The following is a 26631-nucleotide window of genomic DNA, read 5'->3' as shown; positions in this document are numbered from 1 at the left end:
CTTCATTATTTGCCAGGAAAACTATAAAAACTAATTGTAAAAAATAAAAGTAAAAAAATTAAATTGTAAAAAAGAGTAATGACTAGTAGAATTCAGTGAATTTTTTTTTACCTGCTTACTGTAACATGTTAGATTTTTTAGAAGACCTCGACATTGTTGTTGCTATTTTTTGTGTGCTTTGTGTATATGTTGTACTGTGTTATGCTGTTGTTGGTGATTGTGTGTGTTTTGTGTGTGGTATGTTGTTGTTGTTGTTGTTGTTGACTGTGATATATTTGAAATTGAAAAATATTGTATTGGAAATCTGTTGATATGGAACCAAGATGCCTTGACCTTGTAATATTTCAATCTGCTTCAATGCAGACCGTGCAATAGGTGGCAGTTGAACAATATATAACTATTTTAATGGACGCCAGACAATGTTGACAAAGGCGCATGATCTTGTAAAAACGGCTAATGACCTGGAGTAAATCCTGGCATGCTTCCAAAACATTTAATGTTTGCTGTTGTTGGTTCATCAATCAGTCAGAATTATCAGAGGCTGCTGCATCATACTATGGCAGTCATATTCCGATCCTAAATGTGCCTTTCTTCTACCGTAAATGTGGGTGTGTTTGTGAAGTTTTACAGAGTCTTTATTGAGGAATTACCTCAATAACTAGGCTACCTCACTACCTCCACCCTGAAGTGGGTCATGCGAAAACTTCCTTTCTAAGTGTTCATTCCTGAACTGGACAGGGCATCACTTCTACTTATATAATAGCACCCTATTCTCTTAAACATTCCTGTAATACCCAATGTTTGTGCTTTATAAACACTTTGAGCAGGAAATTGACTTTCCTAGCAGGTGCATGCTAGCAGCTGGAGCTCAATGACCCAGCAGAGAACAATCCACCCAAATTCAGTAGAAACAATATAGATGCCGGTTGGCAAGAACACGTCTTCTCAATGAGTCATTTCCCCCGTTGTTTTAGCAATGATGGCGCTTCCTATTTGAGTCTATATAGCCTTAGCTACTGAAGCTCTCTCTCACACAATGGTAGTGAGTTCCTCTACACAGTTACAGATACCACTAACAGGCTAGGAATAGGATAGGGCTCCTCACCAGCCAGACTTGACAGTCAGGTTTGACAGGTGGATAGGTCCACCACGTGTTCCCAAGATGTCCGCTTTCGAGTGGAGATGCTCCGTGGCTCCTCCTGGCGCTCCGATCGGAAGCAGATGAATTTCTGGAATGCCGTCATCCTGAACGGTGAGAGAGACACAACAGCATTCCCTCAACATGTGGAGGGATTCCTCCACACACCGCTCTATCAATCCTACTCTATCAGGCCCCACTATAATGCCTAAGGCTGAGAGGGGAAGATAGAGAGGAAGAAAGAGAGTGAGAGAGAGAGAGAAAGTCAGAGAAATAGAGGAGAGAATGAAAGAAGAAGGGATAGACAGAGAGACCCTGGCCCTCTACCAAAGCTTCAGTGTCCTTCCAGCTCTGTGCTTTTTGGCATTTCCCCCCCTGTTGTATCCTTTGAGACTACAGCTTGGATAAACTGTTCACTTTACAACTGGTCTCTCTTTTATTTGTAACAGTGACAGGTTAGTTGATAACTACAGAAAATCCTATTCAAGCCATGCCATTTAGACGGAGAGGATTAATTAATACAATTTATGATTGACTGGGACCGGAGGCTACTGGGAGGTGTAAATAATGGAACCATTGTCTCCCAATAAAAATGTTGGAGGGAAATCACTAATGGCACTTGACACTGTAATTTAATGGTAATAAATATACTCACTTTTACTAGTCTTCTGATGGAGCCGATGGTGATGCTGGTGGGCTTGTTCTTTATCCCCTGCCTGGCCTGCTGCTGGCCTGGTTGGTGGCTCAGTACCGTCTCCCCTTCCTCCAGTAGCACCCAGGGACCCTGGAACCCTGGCTCCCGGTACAGCAGCCAGCTTCGACACACACACACACACACACACACACTGTGTGAGCACCCACTTCAATCTCACTCTCTCTCTCACACACACACACGCACTCACACTCTCATTCTCTCTCACCCACTAAGCACAAAAAGAGACGCCAGCCACCAACTGACCACACAGAGCACACACAAACAGAGCAGGGGCATTGCCATGGAAACCTTGGTGACAGGACCTAGAATTCAAAGACCCCCCTTCACACCCTACCAGTACAGACACACACCCAACACAACAACAGCTGGTGATTCAAGTTACACGTCGAAGAGAAGATTACAGCACTGTGCTGACACTAATGGAAATCAATCTGGCAATCACAAATGTTTTTTTTCTTCTGTTGAAATATTAAAAGCTGCTTATTCATGCCCCTGAACGACAGGCCCACAGCTCACAGTAGGGGGCATGGGGAAACCAAGCAGAGCCCTTCAATAGTTCAATATCCCTGCTGAGACTTGACCAGAACACTGCCTTTTATCTGGGGTTAAACTTGCCAAGTCAACAAATATTGTGGATTCTGAAAATAACACAGCGGTGTGATGTGTGCAGTGTAAACAACACTATTGTGTGTGTGTGTGTGTGTGTGTTTGTGTCGCCAGTAGCCCATAAACAAGTATTTCCAGGGACTTTTCCCCATGTTAATCATTGCCCCCTTCCATAAATAATCTATGTGGATGGTCAGGAACTGCTTTGAAGCGGTAGGAATCTGTCTATATTGACTCAGACAGACAGTCAGGGTTCTCCTAAAAGGCTTAGACTGCTTTCACTGATTATACATCCACCATGAGAAACAGAGATCAATAGCTCCTGATAGGATAGGCTGCTGGGTTGAAGCCCAAGGAGGAAGCATCTCACGAGAAAGTGAAATCCCTCATAACTAGCATGTAGGAGAAACCATTTGTGGCTCACGTCTTCACTGATGAACTTGAACTGAATTCAAAACTTTGAATGACCAACAATCTGGGTGTCCAGAAGGGGTTCTGTTAGAACCGCTAGGAGTTTGCTGAGTCAGGTAGTTGAGAATCTGTTGAACTTGAATAAGTCAACTTGTAAAGTAGCTCTTGTACTGCAAATCAAAACTAGTTGGGGAAGAACGGAGCGGTCGTACACATTACTTCCTCTGTGGACCGTAGAGGGAACAATGGGACGCCAGTCGGTTGGTTAACCTGAGAAGTGGATGGGGGAGAACACACACAAGCACAACAATGAAGCTGCAACGTGACTCGCTTTCTTTCTCTCCACCACTCTTGTGGACAGGGGAGAGAGCTCCCACTCACATGGTCTGAAAGCTGCTTTGCCTTTCCCACTTTATGTTCGGGAATGACGGTTTGGTGTAAATAATACAACAGGACTAGGGAAAGGGGGGCTGAGCCAACGTACTAGTACACAAATGGAAGGTGGGCCCATTCATTAAGTATGAGATGTTGCGTAAGGCACCAAACTTTCACTAGTGATGGCGCGCAGAGTCGAGTGAGCCTGCCTTTGCGTGAGTCGTTTGACAAAAAGCACACGGCGGCAGAACATGTTTGCAAGACTGAAGGTTTCTCGTTCTGCATCCATTAAATATGAGTAGAGTCTTACAGCATTGCACACATCTACCAGGCTTCTCTGTATGTAAACCTGCTCTGCCTCAGGCAGAGAGGCACAGAGACTTACTGTCATGTGCATTAGTTAAACCTAGTGCGACATGATATGAATATTAACAACTAAACTTATTGCTAGTATACAGTGCCTTCGGAAAGTATTCAGACCCTTTTACTGGGTCTGAAGAATAAAATGTACTTTTTCCACATTTTGTTACGTTACAGCCTTATTCTAAAATGGATTACATTTTTAAAAATCCTCAGTAATCTACACACAATACCCCATAAAGACAAAGTGAAAACTTTTTTTTTGCAAATGTATTAAAATGTATAAACAGAAATACCTTACTTAAATAAGTATTCAGACCTTTTGCTATGAGACTCGAAATTTAGCTCAGGTGCATCCTGTTTCCATTGATAATCCTTGAGATGTTTCTACAACTTGATTGGAGTTCAACTGTGGTAAATTCAATTGATTGGATATGATTTGGAAAAGCACACATCTGTCTATATAAGGTCCCACAGTTGACAGTGCATGTCAGAGCAAAACCAAGCCATGAGGTTGAAGGAATTGTCCGTAGAGCTCCGAGACAGAATTGTGCCGAGGCATAGATCTGGGGATGGGTACCAAAACATTTCTGCAGAATTGAAGGTCCCCAAGAACACAGTAGCCTCCATCATTCTTAAATGAAAGAAGTTTGGAACCGCCGAGGATGTTCCTAGAGCTGGCAGCCCGGCCAAACTGAGCAATCAGGGGAGAAGGGCCTTAGTCAGGGAGGTGACCAAGAACTCGATGGTCACTCTGACAGAGCTCTAGAGTTCCTCTGTGGAGTTGGGAGAAACTTCCAGAAGGACAACCATCTCTGCAGCACTCCACCAATCAGGCCTTTATGGTAGAGTGCCTAGGCGGAAGCCACTCCTCAGTAAAAGGCCCATGACAGCCCACTTGGAGTTTGCCAAAAGGCACCTAAAGACACTCAGACCATGAGAAACAAGATTCTCTGGTCTGATGAAACCAAGATTGAACTCTTTGGCCTGAATGCCAAGCATCACGTCTGGAGGAAACCTGGCACCATCTCTACGATGAAGCATGGTGGAGACAGTATCACGCTGTGGGGATGTTTTTCAGCAGCAGGAACTGGAAGACTAGTCAGGATCGAGGGAAAGATGAACGGAACATGAAAACCTGCTCCAGAGCACTCAGGACCTCAGACTGGGGCGAAGGTTCACCTTCCAACAGGACAATGACCCTAAGCACATGGCCAAGACAACGCAGGAGTGGCTTCGGGACAAGTTTCTGAATGTCCTTGAGTGGCCCAGCCAGAGTCCAGACTTGAACCGGATCGAACATCTCTGGAGAGACCTGAAAATAGCTGTGCAGCAACACTCCCCATCCAACCTGACAGAGTTTGAGAGGATCTGCAGAGAAGAATGGGAGAAACTCCCCAAATACAGGTGTGCCAAGCTTGTAGCGTCATACTCAAGACTCAATACTGTAATCGCTGCCAAAGGTGCTTCAACAAAGTACTGAGTAATGGGTCTGAATACTTATGCAAATGTGATATTTCTGTTTTTTATTGGTAATACATTTGCAAAAATTGCTGTTTTTGCTTAGTCATTATGGGGTATTATGTGTAGATTGATGAGGGAAAAAAGCTATTTAATCAATTTTAGAATAAGGCTGTAACGTAACAAAATGTGGAAAAAGTCAAGGTGTCTGAATACTTTCCGAAGGCACTGTTTTTTTAGGCAATGCTTTTTAGCTTTTCCATCATGAAATATAAATGGAAGAAATATAAATGGAAGCACCGTCTTTTTCCAACTGCAGTAGTAAGATGATATGGAGCTGATAGTACATTGATGTACAGTGTTTTTCCTATATTAAACTTAGCATCGGCGCACCACCGCACCAGTGCAGTGACGGCAGTGTTTGTGTGGCTTATTACGCAACCCTTATGATTAACAGTGCCGCCTCACAATGTGATTGGCTTGTGGCATGATGGAACATGTATCACATTAAAAGAAGGTCTTGAGAGGGCAGATTAATCAACAGACAGGTCTATCAATTGGAGCGAAAAGCGATAAATTACCCAATCACCGTCTGTCACCACCAGCCCAGGAGATTACCCCCCCCCCCCCACACACACACAGTGGGAAGGAACATATGGGGGGCTCAGAGGAATCAATCACGGTTTAAACTAAATGTTCTGATTTGACATAAGCTACACTTCCTAAGCCTCATGTTCAGTAATAATAAGGCTATTTTTCAGTGAGAGTGCATGAGTCAGGTAGGGAATGGATGAGACAGGGGTATTAGTCCAAAGCAGAGGATGATGCTACAGAAGGGCTGGCTCCTTCTGAACCAGGTGGGCTATTTTACAGGGGACTTAATCAAGTTTGACAGATTTTCAACTACCTGCTTCACCAAACTCTAGGCCTTGATCCGACAGAAACACTTCTGGAAGCCTAGACTGTTGGTTCATTCAAAGATGTATATACAACTTCATAAAGAGCATCCTTCCTCTTTTAGGAGTGAGCAACCTTAAAAGAAGTCCACTTGCTCTAAAGGTCCTCTTACCATCCTCCCAAGACTCGCACAGAGGCACCCTGTGGAAACACCATCCCAGAATCCTCCTGGTCTGTGTGGATCGTCCGCCTCTCCCCAGAGAATGTCACACCATCATAGATGTTCATCTGAAGAAACAGAGAGGAAGTCATTCGGAATATGTAGAGAGCAACATGTGGGCTATATTGTAAAATAGACGCAGTCTGACAGTCAACCTCCGCAAATGATCTTTAAACAGAGTTTGACTTATTGACTCAATACAGGGGAAACAAACAATAATTCAAAGTCATGCTTTTTCAAAGTTTCATCATATTCGAGTGACAACTGAACTGTGGTGGTTTGGTGTTGTTTTCATGATAAGCTAGGTGCGTGTCAACACAGTCAGGTTTCAAAAGCTTGAGGGGAAGGGTTTCCAGAATGGAGCCCGGTGCTGACTGACTACACCTGAGACCACTAGACTTAGTTCTGATGAGGAAAAGGGAGAGAGGCCCTTAATCCCCCAACCAGCCCACGAGCTACCCCAAGCAGTCATTATAAAACACTGCCTCTTCTAGAATTAACACGCTGTGTTTCTTCATCCGTTAATCATACCAGCCTACAAGACTCTGCCTGATTTAATACTGCTTCATTCCAAGTCTTGATAGTTTGCTCCCTTTGTTTCATCCTTAAAAACAAGTACTTTCTCACCACGGATAACAGAACAGAAAAGCTTGGTTGTGTGGTTGCAAGGCAATTCCATCAGTGATTGTGTGAAACAACATTGCAGACAAAATCCTTGGCACCCAGTGCTCTGTTCACTGCCTGTGTTGTGAGCCTATAAACTTCATAATCTATGTAAAACTGCATACAAGTTGTTTTGTGGGGAAAACCCATTCCTGATTTGTTTTATTTGGATGAAACAATCCACATATACAGTGCTAGACCACAGGAATGCAGACTGGCATTGCAGGTGGTTTTTACTTGTCATTAGAGTGCTATAGACGAGACCCTCACTCCTTTTGTACAGATCCTGAGAAACTACAGCCCTCATCAGTAGATGGGATAGCGTTTAACAGCAATGAATAGGCAGTTGCATAATTGAGATCTCATTTCCATTTATGACAGGCCTTAGGAAGAGATTAAACGAAAAAAAAGAAGAGCTGCTGCCCTACTTTCTATAGCCTGAGGTATCATTAGCTAATGGAAGAGAAATGTTCTGTCCAGCTCAAAGGCAGTCTGGCATCTCCAATCTAGTTAGCACAGTGATTAGGAGGCTTCTGCCTCAAACAATAAGACAGTCATTAGATGCGATCAGAAATGAGCGTGACAGTGAGAAAGTACTAGTCATGTAAAAGATGGAAACTCACCAGAGTAGGCCTTGGGATGACCTTTCCACAACTCCAATTTTCCCCCTAAAATGATATAAACAGGAGTCAAATATTAGCATATATTACTTCTTAATGTTCTTAATGTCAGGCTGCATAATGAGCTTTTCATATAAAATTGTTGAATAGAAATGTCAGTCGCTGTTGAACCTACCATGTCGGTTGCTGTGGATGGACACTTGTTATCATGGAAGCACGGAATGAGTTTGGCATGATGTTCACTGTTGTCATCATCAGGCTCTGGCAACACTGGCTGCGCTGATTTCAAGTACTGATTCATGGGCAAATCTGCAGGCTTTTGGGTGGGCAGATTGTTCACGTCCTCCGTTGGATCCCCTTCTCGAGGGCCCATAGTGAATGGACCAGTAGGAAGTGTCAGAGAGCCTGGGCCCTCCTGCTTGCTGCTTTGGTCTCCATCCATTCCCTGGCCATCCCCCTCCTCACCCTCCGCCTGGCCACTGTTAAAGAAGTCCCATAGTGGCCGCCGTAGAGGAGGGGTGGAGGGCTCCTCTGAGTCTGCGTCCGTGTCGGAGTAGCCACTGGACTGCAGGCGCTCGCTGACCGACTGCAGCAGGGACAGGATGGACAGAGAGGAGGACGAGGCTAACTGCTCCATCCCCACACCTCCGCTCAGACTCCTCAGCTCCTCTGTGGCTGGTGGCACCATGAGTCCCCTGTCATCCCGCGACAGGCCCCCCTCCATCGCTCCCTCGCTGCGGAGACTGTCTTCCTCCACGATGGGCGACAGAGAGAAGGGGTAGGCCTTGGCCCGCCGCGCCGTGGGGCTCAGCATGGGGCCTGTGTCATTGACAAACACGGCATCAGTCTCCTCTTCCTCATCGATAATGGAGAAACTGCTCGCCTCCATGTCGTGGAAGGCAAGCTGGGGGACTGGGAGGAGGGGGGGGAGAGGTTCCAGGGCTGGGGCTCTCCGGCCTCCTGTAGCCCCTGTAGCATGGAGCCCAGCTAGCCTGCTGCTCAGGTCCTGGTGAAACCCTGCCATAGCTGCAGCTGCTGAACCTGTACCACTGTGTCCTGGTGTCTCTGAGTCCTGACTCTGCTGCTGCGGAGAGACATCGCAGCGATACGCTCTCACCGAGCTCCTCTGTGGCATGTCCTCGTTACTGGAGCCAGGGGCTGAATTAGACACAAGGCCCTCTGAGGTGCTCAGGTCCTTGGGGAGTCTCCTTGAGGAAGAAGGGTCCATGCAGATGGTGCCTGTGGGTCTGCTGTCGGCCCCATCCTCCTCACCTCCAGAGTCAGAGCCCTCTGAGACTACAGAGGCTAAGTAAGTCTCAACCAGGACAAAGCCTTGATCCCCACTGACCATAGTGCCATTCGGCCCATTGGTCTCAGTCTGAGGAACATTCAGTGTTATTTCAGCACCGCTCTCTTGGCCTTCATCATGAAGAGTTATACAGGCAATAGGCCTCAGCCCTTTAGCATGTCTGACTTGAGATGGTTGTAGTGAGTTTTGGGCGTGTTTTGGTCTGACTGACAAAAGGTCTGTCTCAGAATTGCCCTTAGCTTCAGGTTTGGAACCTTTCCTAAGCAGATCAGTCTCAGGAAATGCTGTTTGGTTTCTGAAGGAAGTATTGTCATTCAGAGTGCTGTTGAGCTTATTAGGACTTTCAGAGTTATTGGACACAGAAACAGGACCATATTGAGCCTTACCATCTTGTTTAGGACTATGTATATTGCTTTCGATATCATCTTTGGCTACGTGGACTACTCTGTCTCCTACCTGTGTTTCTTTAACGCCTAGCATCTCGTTACAACCATTGTCCTCTGAAGTGCCGAACACCTGATCTTTGTTTTCATTTGTTTTCTCTGAGACAGACTCATACTCATGACTCGCTCTCGTTATTTGAATAATATCCCCACCATCACCATGGATACCTGGTTTCTCGTGGGACACTCCACAGCTCAAGCGAGGCAACACATCTCCCTGGTGCTTATTGCCACTGTATTCAGACGTGATAGCATCGTTTGGCTGGGAATCCTCTTCCCCTTGTGGATGCTCATTAGCATTTGCATCCATTAGCTGTTGACCTTTGACCTGTAACTGGTGACCGGTGCCTGGGGTCACCTCGGCACAGTGTTCTCCCTCCCTGTGGTCTGAGACACAGATGGTGGGTGCACTGCTCTCACAGGCCGGCCCAGGGCTGCTCCTGATGTCAGTGTCCGAGCCTGCGATAGACTCGTACCCCGAGGAGGGGGTAGACCTGGGGCCCTCCGCCAGAGGGTTAGGGTTCAACAAGAGGGTCTGTTCTGCTGGGAAGGCTGAGGGATGTTTGTCATCACCCCTCACTGAAGGCCTTACCTCCAGGAGCTTATCCGTCTCGAAGGACTGCTCCATGCCCTCCTCCTCTCGTCCTGCGGGTAGGACCAGGTAAATCTCCTCACTGGCCTTCTGGAGCGCTTCGTCCCCCTCCAACTCAGAGGATTCTATTCTCTCTAGGGCCGCTAGAGCATTCCTCACAATGTTATCCACCATCATTTTAGACTCCAAATGAAGGGCCTGGTCAAACAGATCGTCTGAAGGACCAACGTCCCCCTCCTCCTCCCCTGACTCAAAGCAGTGCAGTCCAGCACCAGGGCCTGAATCCAGTACATCCCCAGAATCGGAGTGCCTAGTTGCTGGCATGGGTCCCTGGCTTTCGTCCGCTGATGCAAGCGAGGCGGACGGTGAAATGGGATGCGGAGCCAGCTGGCTTCCATCGACATCGGAAACAGCAGCAGGCAGATGAGTGTGCTGCGCAGTCCCCCCGGTGCCTGGCGGCTCCCTGAGCAACGCAGCAGCTAATGAAGGTGACCCAGTCTGGACACAGTGTGCAGATAAGGTTTCTGTCTGCTCACTCAGCCCTGTGTCTCTGTCCCTGTCTGTGTCCCTGTGTGTATCCTCGTTGGCCATCTCTGCATGAGTGATTCTATCCCGAGGGCTCTGCTCCCCACTGTGGGTCTCACTGCCTGCTGTACTAGTCCCGGCATCAACAAAGTCCTCTGTGGGTGCGGGAGGGGGAGGGGTGCCTGTGACTGAGCCAGCCACACAGCCTTCCCTGTGTAAAGGGAAGGCACTTTGACTCCCAGCCCTTTCTGCTGTCTGCGTTGTTAGTGGAATGTGACTAGAGCCAAGTCCAGTTGGACCCAAAACAGCAGAGTCTGTTTCGGAAGTCCAAGCTCCTCTCTCATTGGTCTCTGAGGTTGGAGCTCTAATCTGATTGGTCGATATGGTCTGAATGTCTCTCTGCTTTGAAATAGTGAGTTCTAAAGTGGAGGGTGTCACCCCAACCAAGGGGCTGCCCTCCCCCCCTGAGGTTGAACCCCTCTCATGCAGGGCCTCATCCCCCTCTGAGATGGGGAAGTCCACCTGCACCTGGTGCCTCTGCATCATCCTGCGTCTGTCTCTCTGGCCACGGTACGTCCCGTACGTCACCACAGGCGGACAGGCCAGGGCCAGCCGCCGCTGATGCTCTTCCACCTCCGCCTCACCTTCGCGCAACGGGCCGCTGTCTGCCGCTGCTTCGCCCTCTCCGCATCCTTCCCTGTGGCCTTCCGTCTGCGTCTCCTCCCAGGCTCTATTCATAATGCACAGAGAAACAAGGTGCATAACAATACAGACAAGGACACACATATCACCCAGTGCTGCTTTTGGTGAGGAGAGGGGGGGGTTGGGTGATTCATGCATATAAGCAGTGTGTGTAAAAAGCAGCCACTCATACAGCAGTTCAAGAACATCCTCATCAAATATTCATCAACAGCTACTGGACAAAGCTACGGCATGCCCCAGGACAATGCATAGATCTACCAGCTTTGACACCCCCACAACCAGCACCTTATCTGTTGCCTTCACCTCCCCCATCTTAATCCTTCAAAGGGCTTGATGAGAAATCAAATAGTACAATGCTTCCAAAAAGATAATAATGGTGTTCAGGGGGAAAAGGCATTTTTCAAGGCTTTTACCTTCCAAACACAATTGTGCTCAGTGTTTTCAATTAGCTTCCCTGCCTGGAAACACACATCAAATAATTATAGCCTTTACAATGACCTCCCCACCCTCTTTAGTACAAAGTAGATCACAGCTGGTCCTCACCCCAACCCCAACTCACCCAGATGGTGTTCAACTGATACACTAACATTAGCGCTTGGCTTTGTTTTGTTTTTTAAATTGATTGCTGCCTGTGTTGGTGTGAGAGAAGAAAACTACTGGGGAGATAGATGCAGGTATCTCCCACAAATAAACTAGTCATCTCAAAAGGAGTGACAGTGGCTTGGATAATACAAAATGTATCTGAGATGAACTATATAATCAATGTCAACCTAAATAAAGATGACAGTGGCTTGGATAATACAAAATGTATCTGAGATGAACTATATAATCAATGTCAACCTAAATAAAGATGACAGTGGCTTGGATAATACAAAATGTATCTGAGATGCACTATATAATCAATGTCAACAAAAACAGCAGGCTGGTATTACGTTTTAGAGTTCAACTCATTGGATGAGTCAGCCTGAGTCATGAGGTGATGAGGTGATTTTGGTTGATTTGAGTCATGTTTTCATGATGTTACCCCCGCAACTAAAAAAAATGAATGAGGTTTATGGCCGCAAAGATCTTGTCACAATAAATCACTTCAGTGGGTCCTTCTACAGAATGAAAATAAGAAACCCCATTGCAGCGAGTTCGAATAAATATATTATTATTTATAGATACTTATTTATAGATATTTCCTTGTAGCTCTATTCTTCACTATCAGTTCTTCTCCAGCTCAAAAAAAGCCTTTGGTATAACAACAACAAGGTCTGATTGGATTCTCAAGAGGACTATAAATACAGTACATTGATGAGTAGCTGATTGTTTGTCTGTAGCGTTGTCTTGATGGCTGTCAGCTTTCAGACTCCAAGGCCTCAGGAGCAGCAGTGTATCGTGACAGCTCCCCACAGGACACCGTGTACAAACTGTGGCTTAGTTTGACGCATCATAGACAGGAGCCCAGATAGATTACTCTTCTAGACGTTGTATTAAGTCACAGTGTGTAGGATGAGCTGTGTGGCATGGGAGGACTGGATACTTTGGGACAAAAACATGACACTGTCTTTATTTGACCAGCAGTATATTTCATGTAAAATTCTACCATGTACATTTACTTTTCCTTTTGGAAAATGACAGTTGTCACACTTGTTAAAGGGCGTGAACCGCTCAAGCCACTAGACTGCAACGCGTTTTCCAATGACTGTGCGGCTTCATATTGAAATGGATCTGTGGTCTGTAGAGTGCAGAGGGATATCGAAGCGCTAATCAGTGTCGAGAATGGAAACCAGGCTGGCTCATTCGTGCAAATGAACCATGCTCACACTTCCTGCTCCCCAGCCAAATGGCTGAAACCATTCCAACCAGTGATGCTCTTCCTGCCAGCATCTCGGACGCACAGGGACGAATCATTACAAACATTTCCCCTCTACATTCTGTGCTGTATGAATCAGTCTGACGACAGTGTGTGTGTGTGTGAGCACGTAAGCACGCTCTAGTGTCAAAGGATCAAGATTCCTGTGTTTCCATGCATAGCCTCCCCACCCTGACTTAGCACCAGTAACTGACTGGCTGCCAGGAGGGCTTAGCTAGAGCCAGACGCCCCCACCCACCCACCCACACACACAATAACCAGGCACCCTAGCCTGCACTGGACAATTATCCTGCGCTCTCTGGCTTCCTGAACACACACCCAGCCTACATATTACCATGACTCAATGACAGAACTGGCGGAATCACAAGAAACCAATGTCAAAGAATGTAGCCCTGTAAGATTTGTGCTCTAAAATAAGCTTCTAAATAAGCTACTAGTTAATCTCCTGCAGTAACAAGACTTTCAAAGTCATGCTCAACTTTCAGAAGTCAACTGCTCTTGTGTTTTGAGTCTTGAGGTGAGGTGACACAAAACATTCGTATTCAATCAAAGGTCAGCATCTACAACATGTATAGCATAGCATAGTTGCCAGAATGAGTGTGAAACATTGCAATGAAATGTTTCCCCCTCAGTTTCAGTGATTTTCAGCTCACAAATATGGCATACTATGTAGGAATGTTGAAATGACCTTCAGTAGCAGCTATATAAAGTTAACATGCCTTCATGACACAAGTATACATGGGTGTCCTTCATGGTGTGTCGTGTCTGTGGATTCAATGGTGTATGGACTGTGGTGTGAATGTCTGGTATGCTGTCTGCGGACTCGATGCTGCATGTCCTTTGGTGTGTGCGTGCGTGTGTGTACGCTGTGGGTTCTCTGGTCTGCTGTAGTCTGTCTTTAGTTATCGGCCGGTGGCTTATCTCAAACAGCAGCTCCCCCTCCGAGAAAAACGATCTCTTCCTCTCCCTCTCTTTCCCTCTCGCTCGCGCCCACTCTCTCCCTTTCATCTCTCATTCTATTTCTAGCTCATGGACATTGCGTATGTGCGATGAGGAGAATCCACTGGTGTTTGATAACTATTGGCCCAGACAGTGCTTTCCAATCCCCTATTTAATCAAGTGGCGTTCTTTATTTCCTTTTTGCACTCAGATGTTTCCCTCCTCTGCAAACCTTGCTGTTACATTTCCCTTCTTACATCCCTGCAGGACAAAACTCGACATCCTCCATTTAATTTATTTTCATTTCATTTGGTTCCCCAGCGTCAGCCCTAGCCGTCTGAGTGGCTACTCCACTCTCCTGTAGTTAATTGCTGTGCTATGAATATAATTGTTGTTTGGCCTACTTCTTCACCCAGCAAGTGAAATGCAGCTTCACCTTCAATGACAATTCTGACGATCTATCTCGTCCCTCTCTCACTCTACACACCTCTTTCTTTTTCTCTTCCTAATATTTGTTTGGTGCGTGCAGCAAAATGTGAGTAGCATTTTTTTGTTACTTGTAGAACTTTAAGAGCTGGGATGTCTGTCCTGCAAATACTTTAGGTCAGAGACTGTATAAAAAGTTCGCAATGCACTTGATAGCATTTGGTTAGCATTTTCTATGGGATTTTACATGTACTTGTTAGTATTGCTAACCTTCGGATTAAAAAGGCTCAGTGGGGTTTGAAAATAGCGTCCCTTGTGTTCAGTGCTGGTATGAAGGTATGACAATCTGGATACCGCCCAAGCCTAAACCTATGCAAAATGTAGCTCAAGAGAAAGTGCAAGTGTATGCTCTCATCCTTATTGCTGCTTCAAGTTCAGTAGCCTACCTCTCCTCTCCTAGTTGGGCGTGCAGGAATAGGTATGTGGTATCAATTAAATAGAGTAGGCTATAGGCCAGAGTTCCCCAACTCGCGGCCCAAATTTGGCCCTCATGTGGTTTTATTTGGCCCCCCCAATTATTCTGAGCAACAACAAAAAATATTACATAGAAGAAGAAAAAAGTTTCTTTGTTGGGCATAAAAAACTGCAAAAACACCAGGAAATAGCTCCAAGTGATTTTAATTTGGGAAATCTGTTCAAGTTTTTACACATATATTAGAGAGACAGATCATATCCAAATGTAAGCAAGGTTTGAAATGATTATGTTTTAGTCAAATATTATATCTGTTTGTCAGTTTGTAGTCTACAAACTATTTGTAAACATGTTTTGGCCCCCCGATCATCTGCTCAAGAAAGAAAATAGGCCCGCGGCTGAATCTAGTTGATGATCCCTGTTCTAGGCTCTGGATGGGCGGGGCAGTTATCTTTCTAAGGAAATTAAATTCCTAGATATGATTAGGCTATAGTTTATTACATTGCCTTGAAATACATATTGATCACCCATTTTTGTCTCAGTCTGAAAATCGCCCCGCTCCTAAAAGGTATGCAAAACGTAGCAAAACGTAGCTCAAAAGAAAGTACAAGTGTCTGCTCTCGCTCCAACTCTGCTCTCTTCAAACTAAGTCTAGCATATTGGCTGATATAGCCCAGTAATATTGAGAGACTAATATAATGGGCCATGTGAGAATCTCTGGAAATTTGACATATTTCGTAGGTTATTTTTGCGCATTTTGATATTACCTATAGGGCGCAAAATTTGGTGGGACCATGGCTGCCAAGTGAGCTGCGTCGCATAAGCCTAAAATAACATTTGCAGGACATCGGTCAGGTTCGGGACATGTTCTTGTGGGAGCGGGTGGGAGACCCAGACAAAAAGCCAGTGGGAGCGGGCAGGTAGTATGAAGAAATCAGTCCTGTGCAGACCTCTACATCAGTTTATCAGCTGCACATGCAGAAACTAGAGCCACTGGGATAATTTACGAAGATAGTTGTGAATGTATTTATTGACATCAACAGAATTGCAAATGATATTAAGAAATGAAACTGATAGTTTGTTGATAATGAGCATCTACAGATCATCTAGGGAGTATACTAATCAAGTGGGTCTCACCCAGGCAGCCAAATGTCCTGACTCCACAGTTTGTTTGTTATTTTGCATTTCAAATGTCTTTTCTTATCATGACTCTGTGATTGTTCCCTCATTCTCCTCCAGCTCCCTGCGCACACTCCTTCTCTTCTTCACTCCACTTCCCACACTCCTTCTCTTCTTCACTCCACTTCCCGCACTACTTCTCTTCTTCACTCCACTTCCCACACTGCTTCTCTTCTTCACTCCACTTCCCACACTCCTTCTCTTCTTCACTCCACTTCCCACACTACTTCTCTTCTTCACTCCACTTCCCACACTTCTTCTCTTCTTCACTCCACTTCCCACACTACTTCTCTTCTTCACTCCACTTCCCACACTACTTCTCTTCTTCACTCCACTTCCCACACTACTTCTCTTCTTCACTCCACTTCCCACACTTCTTCTCTTCTTCACTCCACTTCCCACACTTCTTCTCTTCTTCACTCCACTTCCCACACTCCTTCTCTTCTTCACTCCACTTCCCATACTCCTTCTCTTCTTCACTCCACTTCCCACACTACTTCTCTTCTTCACTCCACTTCCCACACTTCTTCTCTTCTTCACTCCACTTCCCACACTCCTTCTCTTCTTCACTCCACTTCCCACACTCCTTCTCTTCTTCACTCCACTTCCCACACTACTTCTCTTCTTCACTCCACTTCCCACACTCCTTCTCTTCTTCACTCCACTTCCCACACTCCTTCTCTTCTTCACTCCACTTCCCACACTGCTTCTCTTCTTCACTCCACTTCCCACACTACTTCTCTTCTTCACTCCACTTCCCACACTTCTTCTCTTCTTCACTCCACTTCCCACACTCCTTCTCTTCTTCACTCCACTTCCCACACTCCTTCTCTTCTTCACTCCACTTCCCACACTACTTCTCTTCTTCACTCCACTTCCCACACTCCTTCTCTTCTTCACTCCACTTCCCACACTCCTTCTCTTCTTCACTCCACTTCCCACACTGCTTCTCTTCTTCACTCCACTTCCCACACTACTTCTCTTCTTCACTCCACTTCCCACACTTCTTCTCTTCTTCACTCCACTTCCCACACTCCTTCTCTTCTTCACTCCATTTCCCACACTCCTTCTCTTCTGCAGAGGTCATGGTGTCTTTCTGCTTATTCCTTACTGTCAGAGTCTGACTACTGCTTTCATCTCTATTCCATAACAGGGGGCAGAACCGAACAGAACTGCCTGTGGACCGCAGGGCCTTTGTGTCTCACAGTCTCCCATTACACACCATCTGCGGAGGATACAGTATCTCAGACCATCCATCTGCCTTGCTGTCCATCCATATTGAAATCAACAGGCTAATGCATTTCAATGGGCACCTAATGCCTGGATTTGTTCAATATGCGATAAGCCGTCACTTCCACACATACTGTGTGGAAAATGTAATAGTGCAGTGGTTGGCGGTATAGTTTTGCATACCTAATAGTGTTTGATAACGAGCTTAGGGGCCAGGTGTGTGTGTGTGTGTCAGGGTGACCGGGAAATTTTTAATTTACCGGCCATTTGAGAAATATACCGGATCCATATTCATTGGGTGCGTAACCCATTAAGGTGTCCACCCACAGTGTTCAGAATGACAGAAATCACATTTACATTATGGTAATTCATCTTAACAGAACATGTAACTCCTGTAATGAAGCAGCCAATAAAATGTTATTTTAAAACATTTGCCAAAATGCAATTCGCGGGAAAGCACCAATTCTAAACAGCGCACTGTGATGTGAGTGGTACATGACAGAAATAAAAATGTCCTTAAAAATGTGTTATTTTAATTTTATTTTATTTCACCTTTATTTAACTAGGCAAGTCAGTTAAGAAGAAATTCTTACTTTACAATGATGGCCTACCCCGGCAAAACCCTCCCCTAACCATGACGACACTGGGCCAATTGTGCGCCGCCCTATGGGACTCCCGATCAAGGCTGGTTGTGTGATACAGTCCGGGATCAAACCAGGGTCTGTAGTGACGCCTCTAGCACTGAGACGCAGTGCCTTAGACCGCTGCGCCACTCGGGAGCCCCAAATGAAACAATGAATGCGCAAGAATTGGCAAGAGACAGCTGAGCGCAAGCATTTTGGAGAGAGAATGCTATAGGCTATCTTCGCCAATCACCTCTCCCCTTCTTCTTGTCTCAACATTTAAAATTATACTCAAGACACATTATCTTCACACATATTTGAGATGCTTTTCACTGACAGCCGCAACTCAATCATATGCTATGCCTTTTGCCACACACGCTGCCTATGAAAGACTTCCTCATATGCCATTTCTCTCCTGTTCTGTTGGTTTTCATTAGAGGTCGACCGATTATGATTTTTCAACGCCGATACCGATTATTGGAGGGCCAAAAAAGCCGATACCGATTAATCGGGCGATTTTTAAATGTATTTGTAATAATGACAATTACAACAATACTGAATGAACACTTATTTTAACTTAATATAACACATCAATAAAATCAATTTAGCCTCAAATAAATTATGAAACATGTTCAATTTGGTTTAAATAATGCAAAAACAAAGTGTTGGAGAAGAAAGTAAAAGTGCAATATGTGCCATGTAAGAAAGCGAACGTTTAAGTTCCTTGCTCAGAACATGAGAACATATGAAAGCTGGTGGTTCCTTTTAACATGAGTCTTCAATATTCCCAGGTAAGAAGTTTTAGGTTGTAGTTATTATAGAAATTATAGGACTATTTCTCTCTATACGATTTGTATTTCATATACCTTTGACTATTGGATGTTCTTATAGGCACTTTAGTATTGCCAGTGTAACAGTATAGCTTCCATCCCTCTCCTCGCCGCTACCTGGGCACGAACCAGGAACACATCGACAACAGCCACCCTCGAAGCAGCGTTACCCATGCAGAGCAAGGGGAACAACTACTCCAAGTCTCAGAGCGAGTGACGTTTGAAATGCTATTAGCGCGCACCCCGCTAACTAGCTAGCCATTTCACATCGGTTACACCAGCCTAATCTCGGGAGTTGATAGGCTTGAAGTCATAAACAGCAGCTGCTGGCAAAACTCACGAAAGTGCTGTTTGAGTGAATGCTTACGAGCCTGCTGGTGCCTACCATCGCTCAGTCAGACTGCTCTATCAAATCATAGACTTAATTATAACATAATAACACACAGAAATACGAGCTATAGGTCATTAATATGGTTGAATCCGGAAACTATCATCTCGAAAACAAAAAGTTTATTCTTTCAGTGAAATACGGAACCGTTCCGTATTTTATCTAACGGGTGGCATCCATAAGTCTAAATATTCCTGTTACATTGCACAACCTTCAATGTTATGTCATAATTACGTAAAATTCTGGCAAATTAGTTCGCAATGAGCCAGGCGGCCCAAACTGTTGCATATACTCTGACTCTGCGTGCAATGAACGCAAGAGAAGTGACACAATTTCACCTGGTTAATATTGCCTGCTAACCTGGATTTCTTTTAGCTAAGTATGCAGGTTTAAAAATATATACTTCTGTGTATTGATTTTAAGAAAGGCATTGATGTTTATGGTTAGGTACACGTTGGAGCAACGACAGTCCTTTTTCGCGAATGCGCACTGCATCGATTATATGCAACGCAGGACACGCTAGATAAACTAGTAATATCATCAACCATGTGTAGTTATAACTAGTGATTATGATTGATTGATTGTTTTTTATAAGATAAGTTTAATGCTAGCTAGCAACTTACATTGGCTTCTTACTGCATTCGCGTAACAGGCGGGCTCCTCGTGAGGCAGGTGGTTAGAGCGTTGGACTAGTTAACCGTAAGGTTGCAAGATTGAATCCCTGAGCTGACAAGGTAAAAATCTGTCGTTCTGACCCTGAACAAGGCAGTTAACCCACCGTTTCTAGGCCGTCATTGAAAATAAGAATGTGTTCTTAATTGACTTGCCTAGTTAAATAAAGGTTAAATAAAAAATTAATTGTGTATATTGTTTGCCCTTTGATTGATTCTTTGTATCAGTTCTCCATTACATAGGTTACCAGTAGTAAATGTACTGTTAATCCCCGTCATTTGGATACATTAATTTCTGTAAATTAATTAGGCCTACAGTCATTTATAATTTTTATTCTCGGGGTGGAAACGTTGTTAGGAGAGTTCACAACCAGCTACACTTGTAGGAAACAAGTTTTGGTTTATTTCATAACCATCATTTACGAGTTGTCATTGACACATGTAACAGTATTGCTTCCGTCCATCTCCTCGCCCCTACCTGGGCTTGAACCAGGGACCCACTGCACACATCGACGGCAGTCACCCTCGAAGCATCGTTACCCATCGCGCCACAAAAGCCGCGGCTTTAAAAAAATATATAAATACAAAATGCAAGCAGAAACTAAAACAAGGTCATAAAAAACTAACACATTTATCAGTAATAAGGTCCTCAATCAGCTTTCTGAATTGCCCTAGAGCAGGGGTCAACAACTAGATTCAGCCACAGGCTGTTCTTTTCTTTGAGAGGATGGTCGGGGCCGGAACATAATTACAAATAATTTGTAGACTGCAAATTGACCACAAGAAGCCCAAACAGATATAATATTTGACTAAAACATAATAACTTCAAACTTTGCTTACATTTGGATATGATCACGTGTCCCTCTAATATGCGTGGAACTACTTGGGAACAGATTTCCCAAATAAAAATCACTTGGTGCTGATTTCCTAATGTTTTTACAGTTTTTTTAATGTCCAACAATTTTTTGTTGTTGTTGGGGAGGTCAGAAACCTTGGGGGGCCAAAATAAACCATCTACGGGCCAAATTTGGCCGCCAATTGGGGAACCCCGCCCTACATCAAATTTAAGAACATTTTAAAGATTATTCCAAAAAATAAGGTGCAAGACAACTAAAAGCTGATTTACCTAACTCATTAGAGACAAAAGGAATTTCCAGAGTTAGTAATTCCTGAGACCGGGTGTGGTAAATCATATGTGTAAAGTTTAGTAATGATGTTTGGTACAGTGGGACTTTTTGTAAAAGGGCTTTATACAGTTGAAGTCGGAAGTTTACATACACTTAGGTTGGAGTCATTAAAACTCGTTTTTCAACCACTCCACAAGTTTCTTGTTAACAAACTACAGTTTTGGCAAGTCGGTTAGGTGCATGACACAAGTAATTATTCCAACAGTTGTTTACAGACAGATCATTTCACAGTATCACAATTCCAGTGGGTCACAAGTTTACATATACTAAGTTGACTGTGCCTTTAAACAGATTGGAAAATGCCAAAAAATGATGTCATGGCTTTAGAAGCTTCTGATAGGCTAATTGACATAATTTGACTCAATCTTGGACCTGTGGATGTATTTCAAGGCTTAGCTTCAAACTCAGTGCCTCTTTGCTTGACATCATGGGAAAATAAAAATAAATCAGCCAAGACCTCAGAAAAACAATTGTGTAGGCAAGAAAGTTTAGAAATAGGCCGATAATTATTTAGGTCACAAGGGTCACCACCTTTGTGAAGGGGGACTACATGGGCCACCTTCCAAACTTTGGGGATAGTACCAGAAATAATCGTCAGGTTAAAAATATGGGTTAATGATTCAGCAATCAGGGGGGAAGAGACCTGCAGCAAAAATGGATCAAGCATATCAGCTCCAGTGGATTTTTATTAACATCAATCATAAGCAAGGCATCTAGCACGTCACAGATAGTCATTTGTTGAAATGAAAACAAAGAGTTACTAGAAGTTGACTGGTACATTTTTCATTGTCTTTTGTTTGCTCCATGTAAGCAACGAGTATGGGTCTGGTTTCTCTGTCTTGTTAATGTTAGGGAGCGTGCACGCCTGAGGGAGCGTGCATGCCTGAGCACGCATTGAAGTAGAGTACCTGGCCTGCTGTGCGCAAATGTAGGAAAGTGCCAATTTGGGGATGTTTGATTTCTGATTGTCTTAACTCAACATGTCCACCACTAATAAGCTGAGCTTCTCAGTAATTCTTTCTTCACCTCACACAGTAAGTCAACGAAGTCTGTCTTTTGTGAATGATAGCCTAATAGTTCCTCACAGTAGGCCTATTTGAAAAATCTTTCCAACAATCTCCCCCTCGATATTCACCAAGCCTTAGTGTGAAAAAGCAAACTATCATCATCTGATGATCCCATGTATCTAGTTGACACGTCATAAAATACCTGAGTAGTAGTAGAGAGATGAATGTGATTGAATTTTCTAGTGTTTTTATTTGTAGGTTTTATGTATTTTTACTTAGTTAACAATGGAAGTTATAGGCCAGCGGCTGCATTGGTCATCTCAGAGTTCCATGTGCTCATTTAGGCTATTTAGCTGGAAATTATCATAGTGCATCAATATGTCCATATGGCAGAGGCTGCTGCTCTCTCATTAGTTGAATTTCAACTTTTATATTTGTATCATTTAAATTAGGATTTTTATGATTAACCACGTGACAATGATTTGAGAAATGAAAATGTCATTATTGAAATGAAACTCTTCCACAAGAATGTGCATATGAAAATAATAATTGGCACGCAGATTGGTAGAAATGGTAGGATAAATTGTATGCTTCCCCAAACTTGAAACTCACGTGCTGCCTATGAAGTCTATATAAAATAATTGCATCAACATTTCTATGGTCGGATTTTCAAGCAAGGTAAGACATGCCTCATAATATGAAGTAAAACATTCAGATTTCTAACAATTAAGTATATTTTCAAAAGGCATACTGCCTCCAGCTCACATTGTAAAGTGGTTGGTGACGCACTGATAGCCTGCCTACCATTGTTTCTCCCTGTCAATTTGGTAGCAACAATTTTATTTATAGGCTTTTAATTTTTTGGGGGTGCCAAATGCCGGCAATTACAGTGCCTTGCAAAAGTATTCATCCCCCTTGGCATTTTTCCTATTTTGATGCGTTACAACCTGTAATTTAATTGGATTTTTATTTGGATTTCATGTAATGGACATACACAAAATAGTCCAAATTGGTGAAGTGAAACTAAAAAAAATTACTTGTTTCAAGAAATGTGAAAAAATAACAAACGGAAAAGTGGTGCATGCATATGTATTCACCCCCGTTGCTATGAAGCCCCTAAAGTTTGATTGAGTGTGTGGACAGGTGTCTTTTATACAGGTAACGAGTTCAAACAGGTGCAATTAATACAGGTAATGAGTGGAGAACAGGAGGGCTTCTTAAAGAAAAACTAACAGGTCTGTGAGAGCCGGAGTTCTTACTGGTTGGTAGGTGATCAAATACTTATGTCATGCAATAAAATGCAAATTAATTACTTAAAAATCATACAATGTGATTTTCTGGATTTTTGTTTTAGATTCCGTCTCTCACAGTTGAAGTGTACCTATGATAAAAATTACAGACCTCTACATGCTTTGTAAGTAGGAAAACCTGCAAAATCGGCAGTGTATCAAATACTTCTTCTCCCCACTGTATATACACCTGTTCTGAAAGGCCCCAGAATCTGCAACACCACTAAGCAAGGGGCACCACCAAGCAAGCTGCACCATGAAGACCAAGGAGCTCTCCAAACAGGTCAGGGACAAAGTTGTGGAGAAGTACAGATCAGGGTTGGGTTATGAAAAAATATCAGAAACTTTGAACATCCCACTGAGCAACATTAAATCTATTATTAAAAAATGAAAAGAATATGGCACCACAACAAACCTGCCAAGAGAGGGCCGCCCACCAAAACTCAGACCAGGCAAGGAGGGCATTAATCAGAGAGGCAACAAAGAGACCAAAGATAACCCTGAAGGAGCTGCAAAACTCCACAGCGGAGATTGGAGTATCTGTCCATAGGACCTCTTTAAGCCACACTCCACAGAGCTGGGCTTTACAGAAGTGTGACCAGAAAAAAGCCATTGCTTAAAGAAAAAAATAAGCAAACACGTTTGGTGTTCGCCAAAAGACATGTGGGAGACTCCCCAAACATATGGAAGAAGGTACTCTGGTCAGATGAGATTAAAATTTTGCTTTTTGGCCATCAAGGAAAATGTCTGGCGCAAACTCAACACCTCTCATCCCCCCGAGAACACCATCCCCAGAGTGAAGCATTGTGGTGGCAGCATCATGCGGTGGAGATGTTTTTCATCGGCAGGGACTGGGAAACTGGTCAGAATTAAAGGAATGATGGATGGCGCTAAATACAGGGAAATTCTTGAGGGAAACCTGTTTCAGTCTCCCAGAGATTTGAGACTGGGACTGAGGTTCACCTTCCAGCAGGACAATGACCCTAAGCATACTGCTAAAGCAACACTTGAGTGGTTTAAGGGGAAACATTTAAATGTCTTGGAATGGCCTAGTCAAAGCCCAGACCTCAATCCAATTGAGAATCTGTGGTATGACTTAAAGATTGCTGTACACCAGCAGAACCCATCCAACTTGAAGGAGCTGGAGCAGTTTTGCCTTGAAGAATGGGCAAAACTTCTAGTGGCTAGATGTGCCAAACTTATAGAGACAAACCCCAAGAGACTTGCAGCTGTAATTGCTGTGTCACGGCCGATGCTGGAAGAAGACCAAGGTGCAGTGTGGTGAGCATACATAATTTTTTTATTTAGAAAAATGACGCCAACAAAACAACAAACGAAGAAAACAACCGTGAAGCTTACAGGGCTAAGTGCCACTAACAAAAGTCAACTACCCACACTGAAAGGAGGGAAAAAGGGCTACCTAAGTATGGTTCCCAATCAGAGACAACGATAGACTGCTGTCCTTGATTGAGAACCATACCCGGCCAAAACATAGAAACACAAAATCATAGAAAACAAAACATAGAATGCCCACCCCAAATCACACCCTGACCAAACCAACTAGAGACATAAAAAGGCTCTCTAAGGTCAGGGCGTGACAGTACCCCACCCCCAAAGGTGCGGACTCCGGCCGCAGACCCCGCTCCACCTCTGGCTCACCCCACTTGTGGCACCTCTGGTGCGGGGACCCTCGTCGCCGGCCCCGGACTGGGCACCCTCGTTGCGGGCCCCGGACTGGAGGCCGTCACTGGAGGCTCCGGACTGGGGATCGTCGCTGGAGGCTCCGGACTGGAGGCTCCGGACTGGAGGCCGTCGCTGGAGGCTCCGGACTGGGGACCGTCGCTGGAGACTCCGGACTGGGGACCGTCGCTGGAGACTCCGGACTGGGGACCGTCGCTGGAGACTCCGGACTGGAGACCGTCGCTGGAGACTCCGGACTGGAGACCGTCGTTGCGGGCTTCGTGCCATGACTCCTCACTGGAGGCTTCGTGCCATGGATCATCACTGGAGGCTTCGTGCCATGGACCATCACTGGAGGCTTCGTGCCATGGATCATCACTGGAGGCTTCTTGCCATGGATCATCACTGGAGGCTTCGTGCCATGGATCATCACTGGAGGCTTCGTGCCATGGATCATCACTGGAGGCTTCGTGCCATGGATCATCACTGGAGGCTTCTTGCCATGGATCATCACTGGAGGCTTTGTGCCATGGATCATCACTGGAGGCTTAGTGCCATGGATCATCACTGGAGGCTTCTTGCCATGGATCATCACTGGAGTGAGGAGACGTATGGGCAGTCTGGTACGTGGAGCTGCCACAGGGCTCACCAGGCTGGGGAGACATACAGGAGGCCTGGTTCTGACAGCAGGCACAGGACTCACCAGGCTGGGGAGACATACTGGAGGCTTGGTTCTTGGCGGAGGCACCGGATACACTGGGCCCTGGAGGCGCACTGGAGGTCTCGAGCGTAGAGCCTGCACAACCCGTCCTGGCTGGATGGTTATCGTCGCCCTGCACATGCGGGGCGCTGGCACAGGACGCACTGGGCTGTGCAGACGCACTGGAGACTGTGCGTAGAGCCGGCGCAGGATATACTGGGCCAAGGAGGCGCACTGGAGGTCTGGAGAGCAGGGCTGGCACAACCCGTCCTGGCTGGATGCTCACCCTAGCCCGGCAACTGCGGGGTGCTGGCACAGGACGTACTGGGCTGTGGACGCGCACTGAAGACACCGTGCGCTTCACCGCATAACACGGTGCCTTACCAGTACCACGCTCCTCAAAGCGACTATCTTGCTCCAGACTCCAACCCCTCCAAACTCTTTCGTCCCTCTCCACTGCCAACCACTCCTCGCTCAAACGCTCCAAGAATTCCTCCTCGGTCTCGGACTCACCCCTCAGCACCTACGCCCATGTCATCTGCCCCCCCCCCCCCCAAAAAAATTTGGGGGCTGCCTCTCGGGTTTCCGTCCTGTCCTCTCCTCCTGACCACGCTGTTTGGTCCGTTTGTGGGGGGTAGTTCTGTCACAGCCGATGCTGGAAGAAGACCAAGGTGCAGTGTGGTAGCATACATAATCCTTTTATTTAGAAAAATGATGTCAACAAAACAACAAACGAAGAAAACAACCGTGAAACTTACAGGGTTAAGTGCCACTAACAAAAGTCAACTACCCACACTGAAAGGAGGGGAAAGGGCTACCTAAGTATGGTTCCCAATCAGAGACAACGATAGACAGCTGTCCCTGATTGAGAATCATACCCGGCCAAAACATAGAAACACAAAATCATAGAAAACAAAACATAGAATGCCCACCCCAAATCACACCCTGACCAAACCAACTAGAGACATAAAAAGGCTCTCTAAGGTCAGGGCGTGACATGCTGCAAAAGGTGGCTCTACAAAAGATTGACTTTGGGGGGTGAATAGCTTTTTTAGTCTTATTTATTGTTTGTTTCACATGAAAAAATATTTTGGATCTTTAAAGTGGTAAGCATT

The 26631-nt window shown here is 45.1% G+C and overlaps 1 protein-coding gene across 1 annotated transcript in view; it reads right to left on the bottom strand.

The window, feature by feature from the left end:
- LOC120031015 overlaps positions 1-26631 on the bottom strand; it is a 90135-nt gene that overhangs the window by 43395 nt on the left and 20109 nt on the right. Inside the window, exons 4-8 of the mRNA XM_038976536.1 lie at positions 7642-11065; positions 7470-7514; positions 6136-6251; positions 1794-1953; positions 1106-1245 (exon numbers count right to left, since the gene is read on the bottom strand). Of these exons, the coding sequence (XP_038832464.1) occupies positions 1106-1245; positions 1794-1953; positions 6136-6251; positions 7470-7514; positions 7642-11065 (3885 nt within the window). The remainder of the gene's footprint in view (positions 1-1105; positions 1246-1793; positions 1954-6135; positions 6252-7469; positions 7515-7641; positions 11066-26631) is intronic.

The sequence above is a fragment of the Salvelinus namaycush genome, chromosome 3 (genome assembly GCF_016432855.1).
Source record: "Salvelinus namaycush isolate Seneca chromosome 3, SaNama_1.0, whole genome shotgun sequence".
Lineage (NCBI taxonomy): Eukaryota > Metazoa > Chordata > Actinopteri > Salmoniformes > Salmonidae > Salvelinus > Salvelinus namaycush.
Note: the sequence above shows the minus strand (reverse complement) of the source record. Positions and strands in the feature narration are given on the sequence as shown.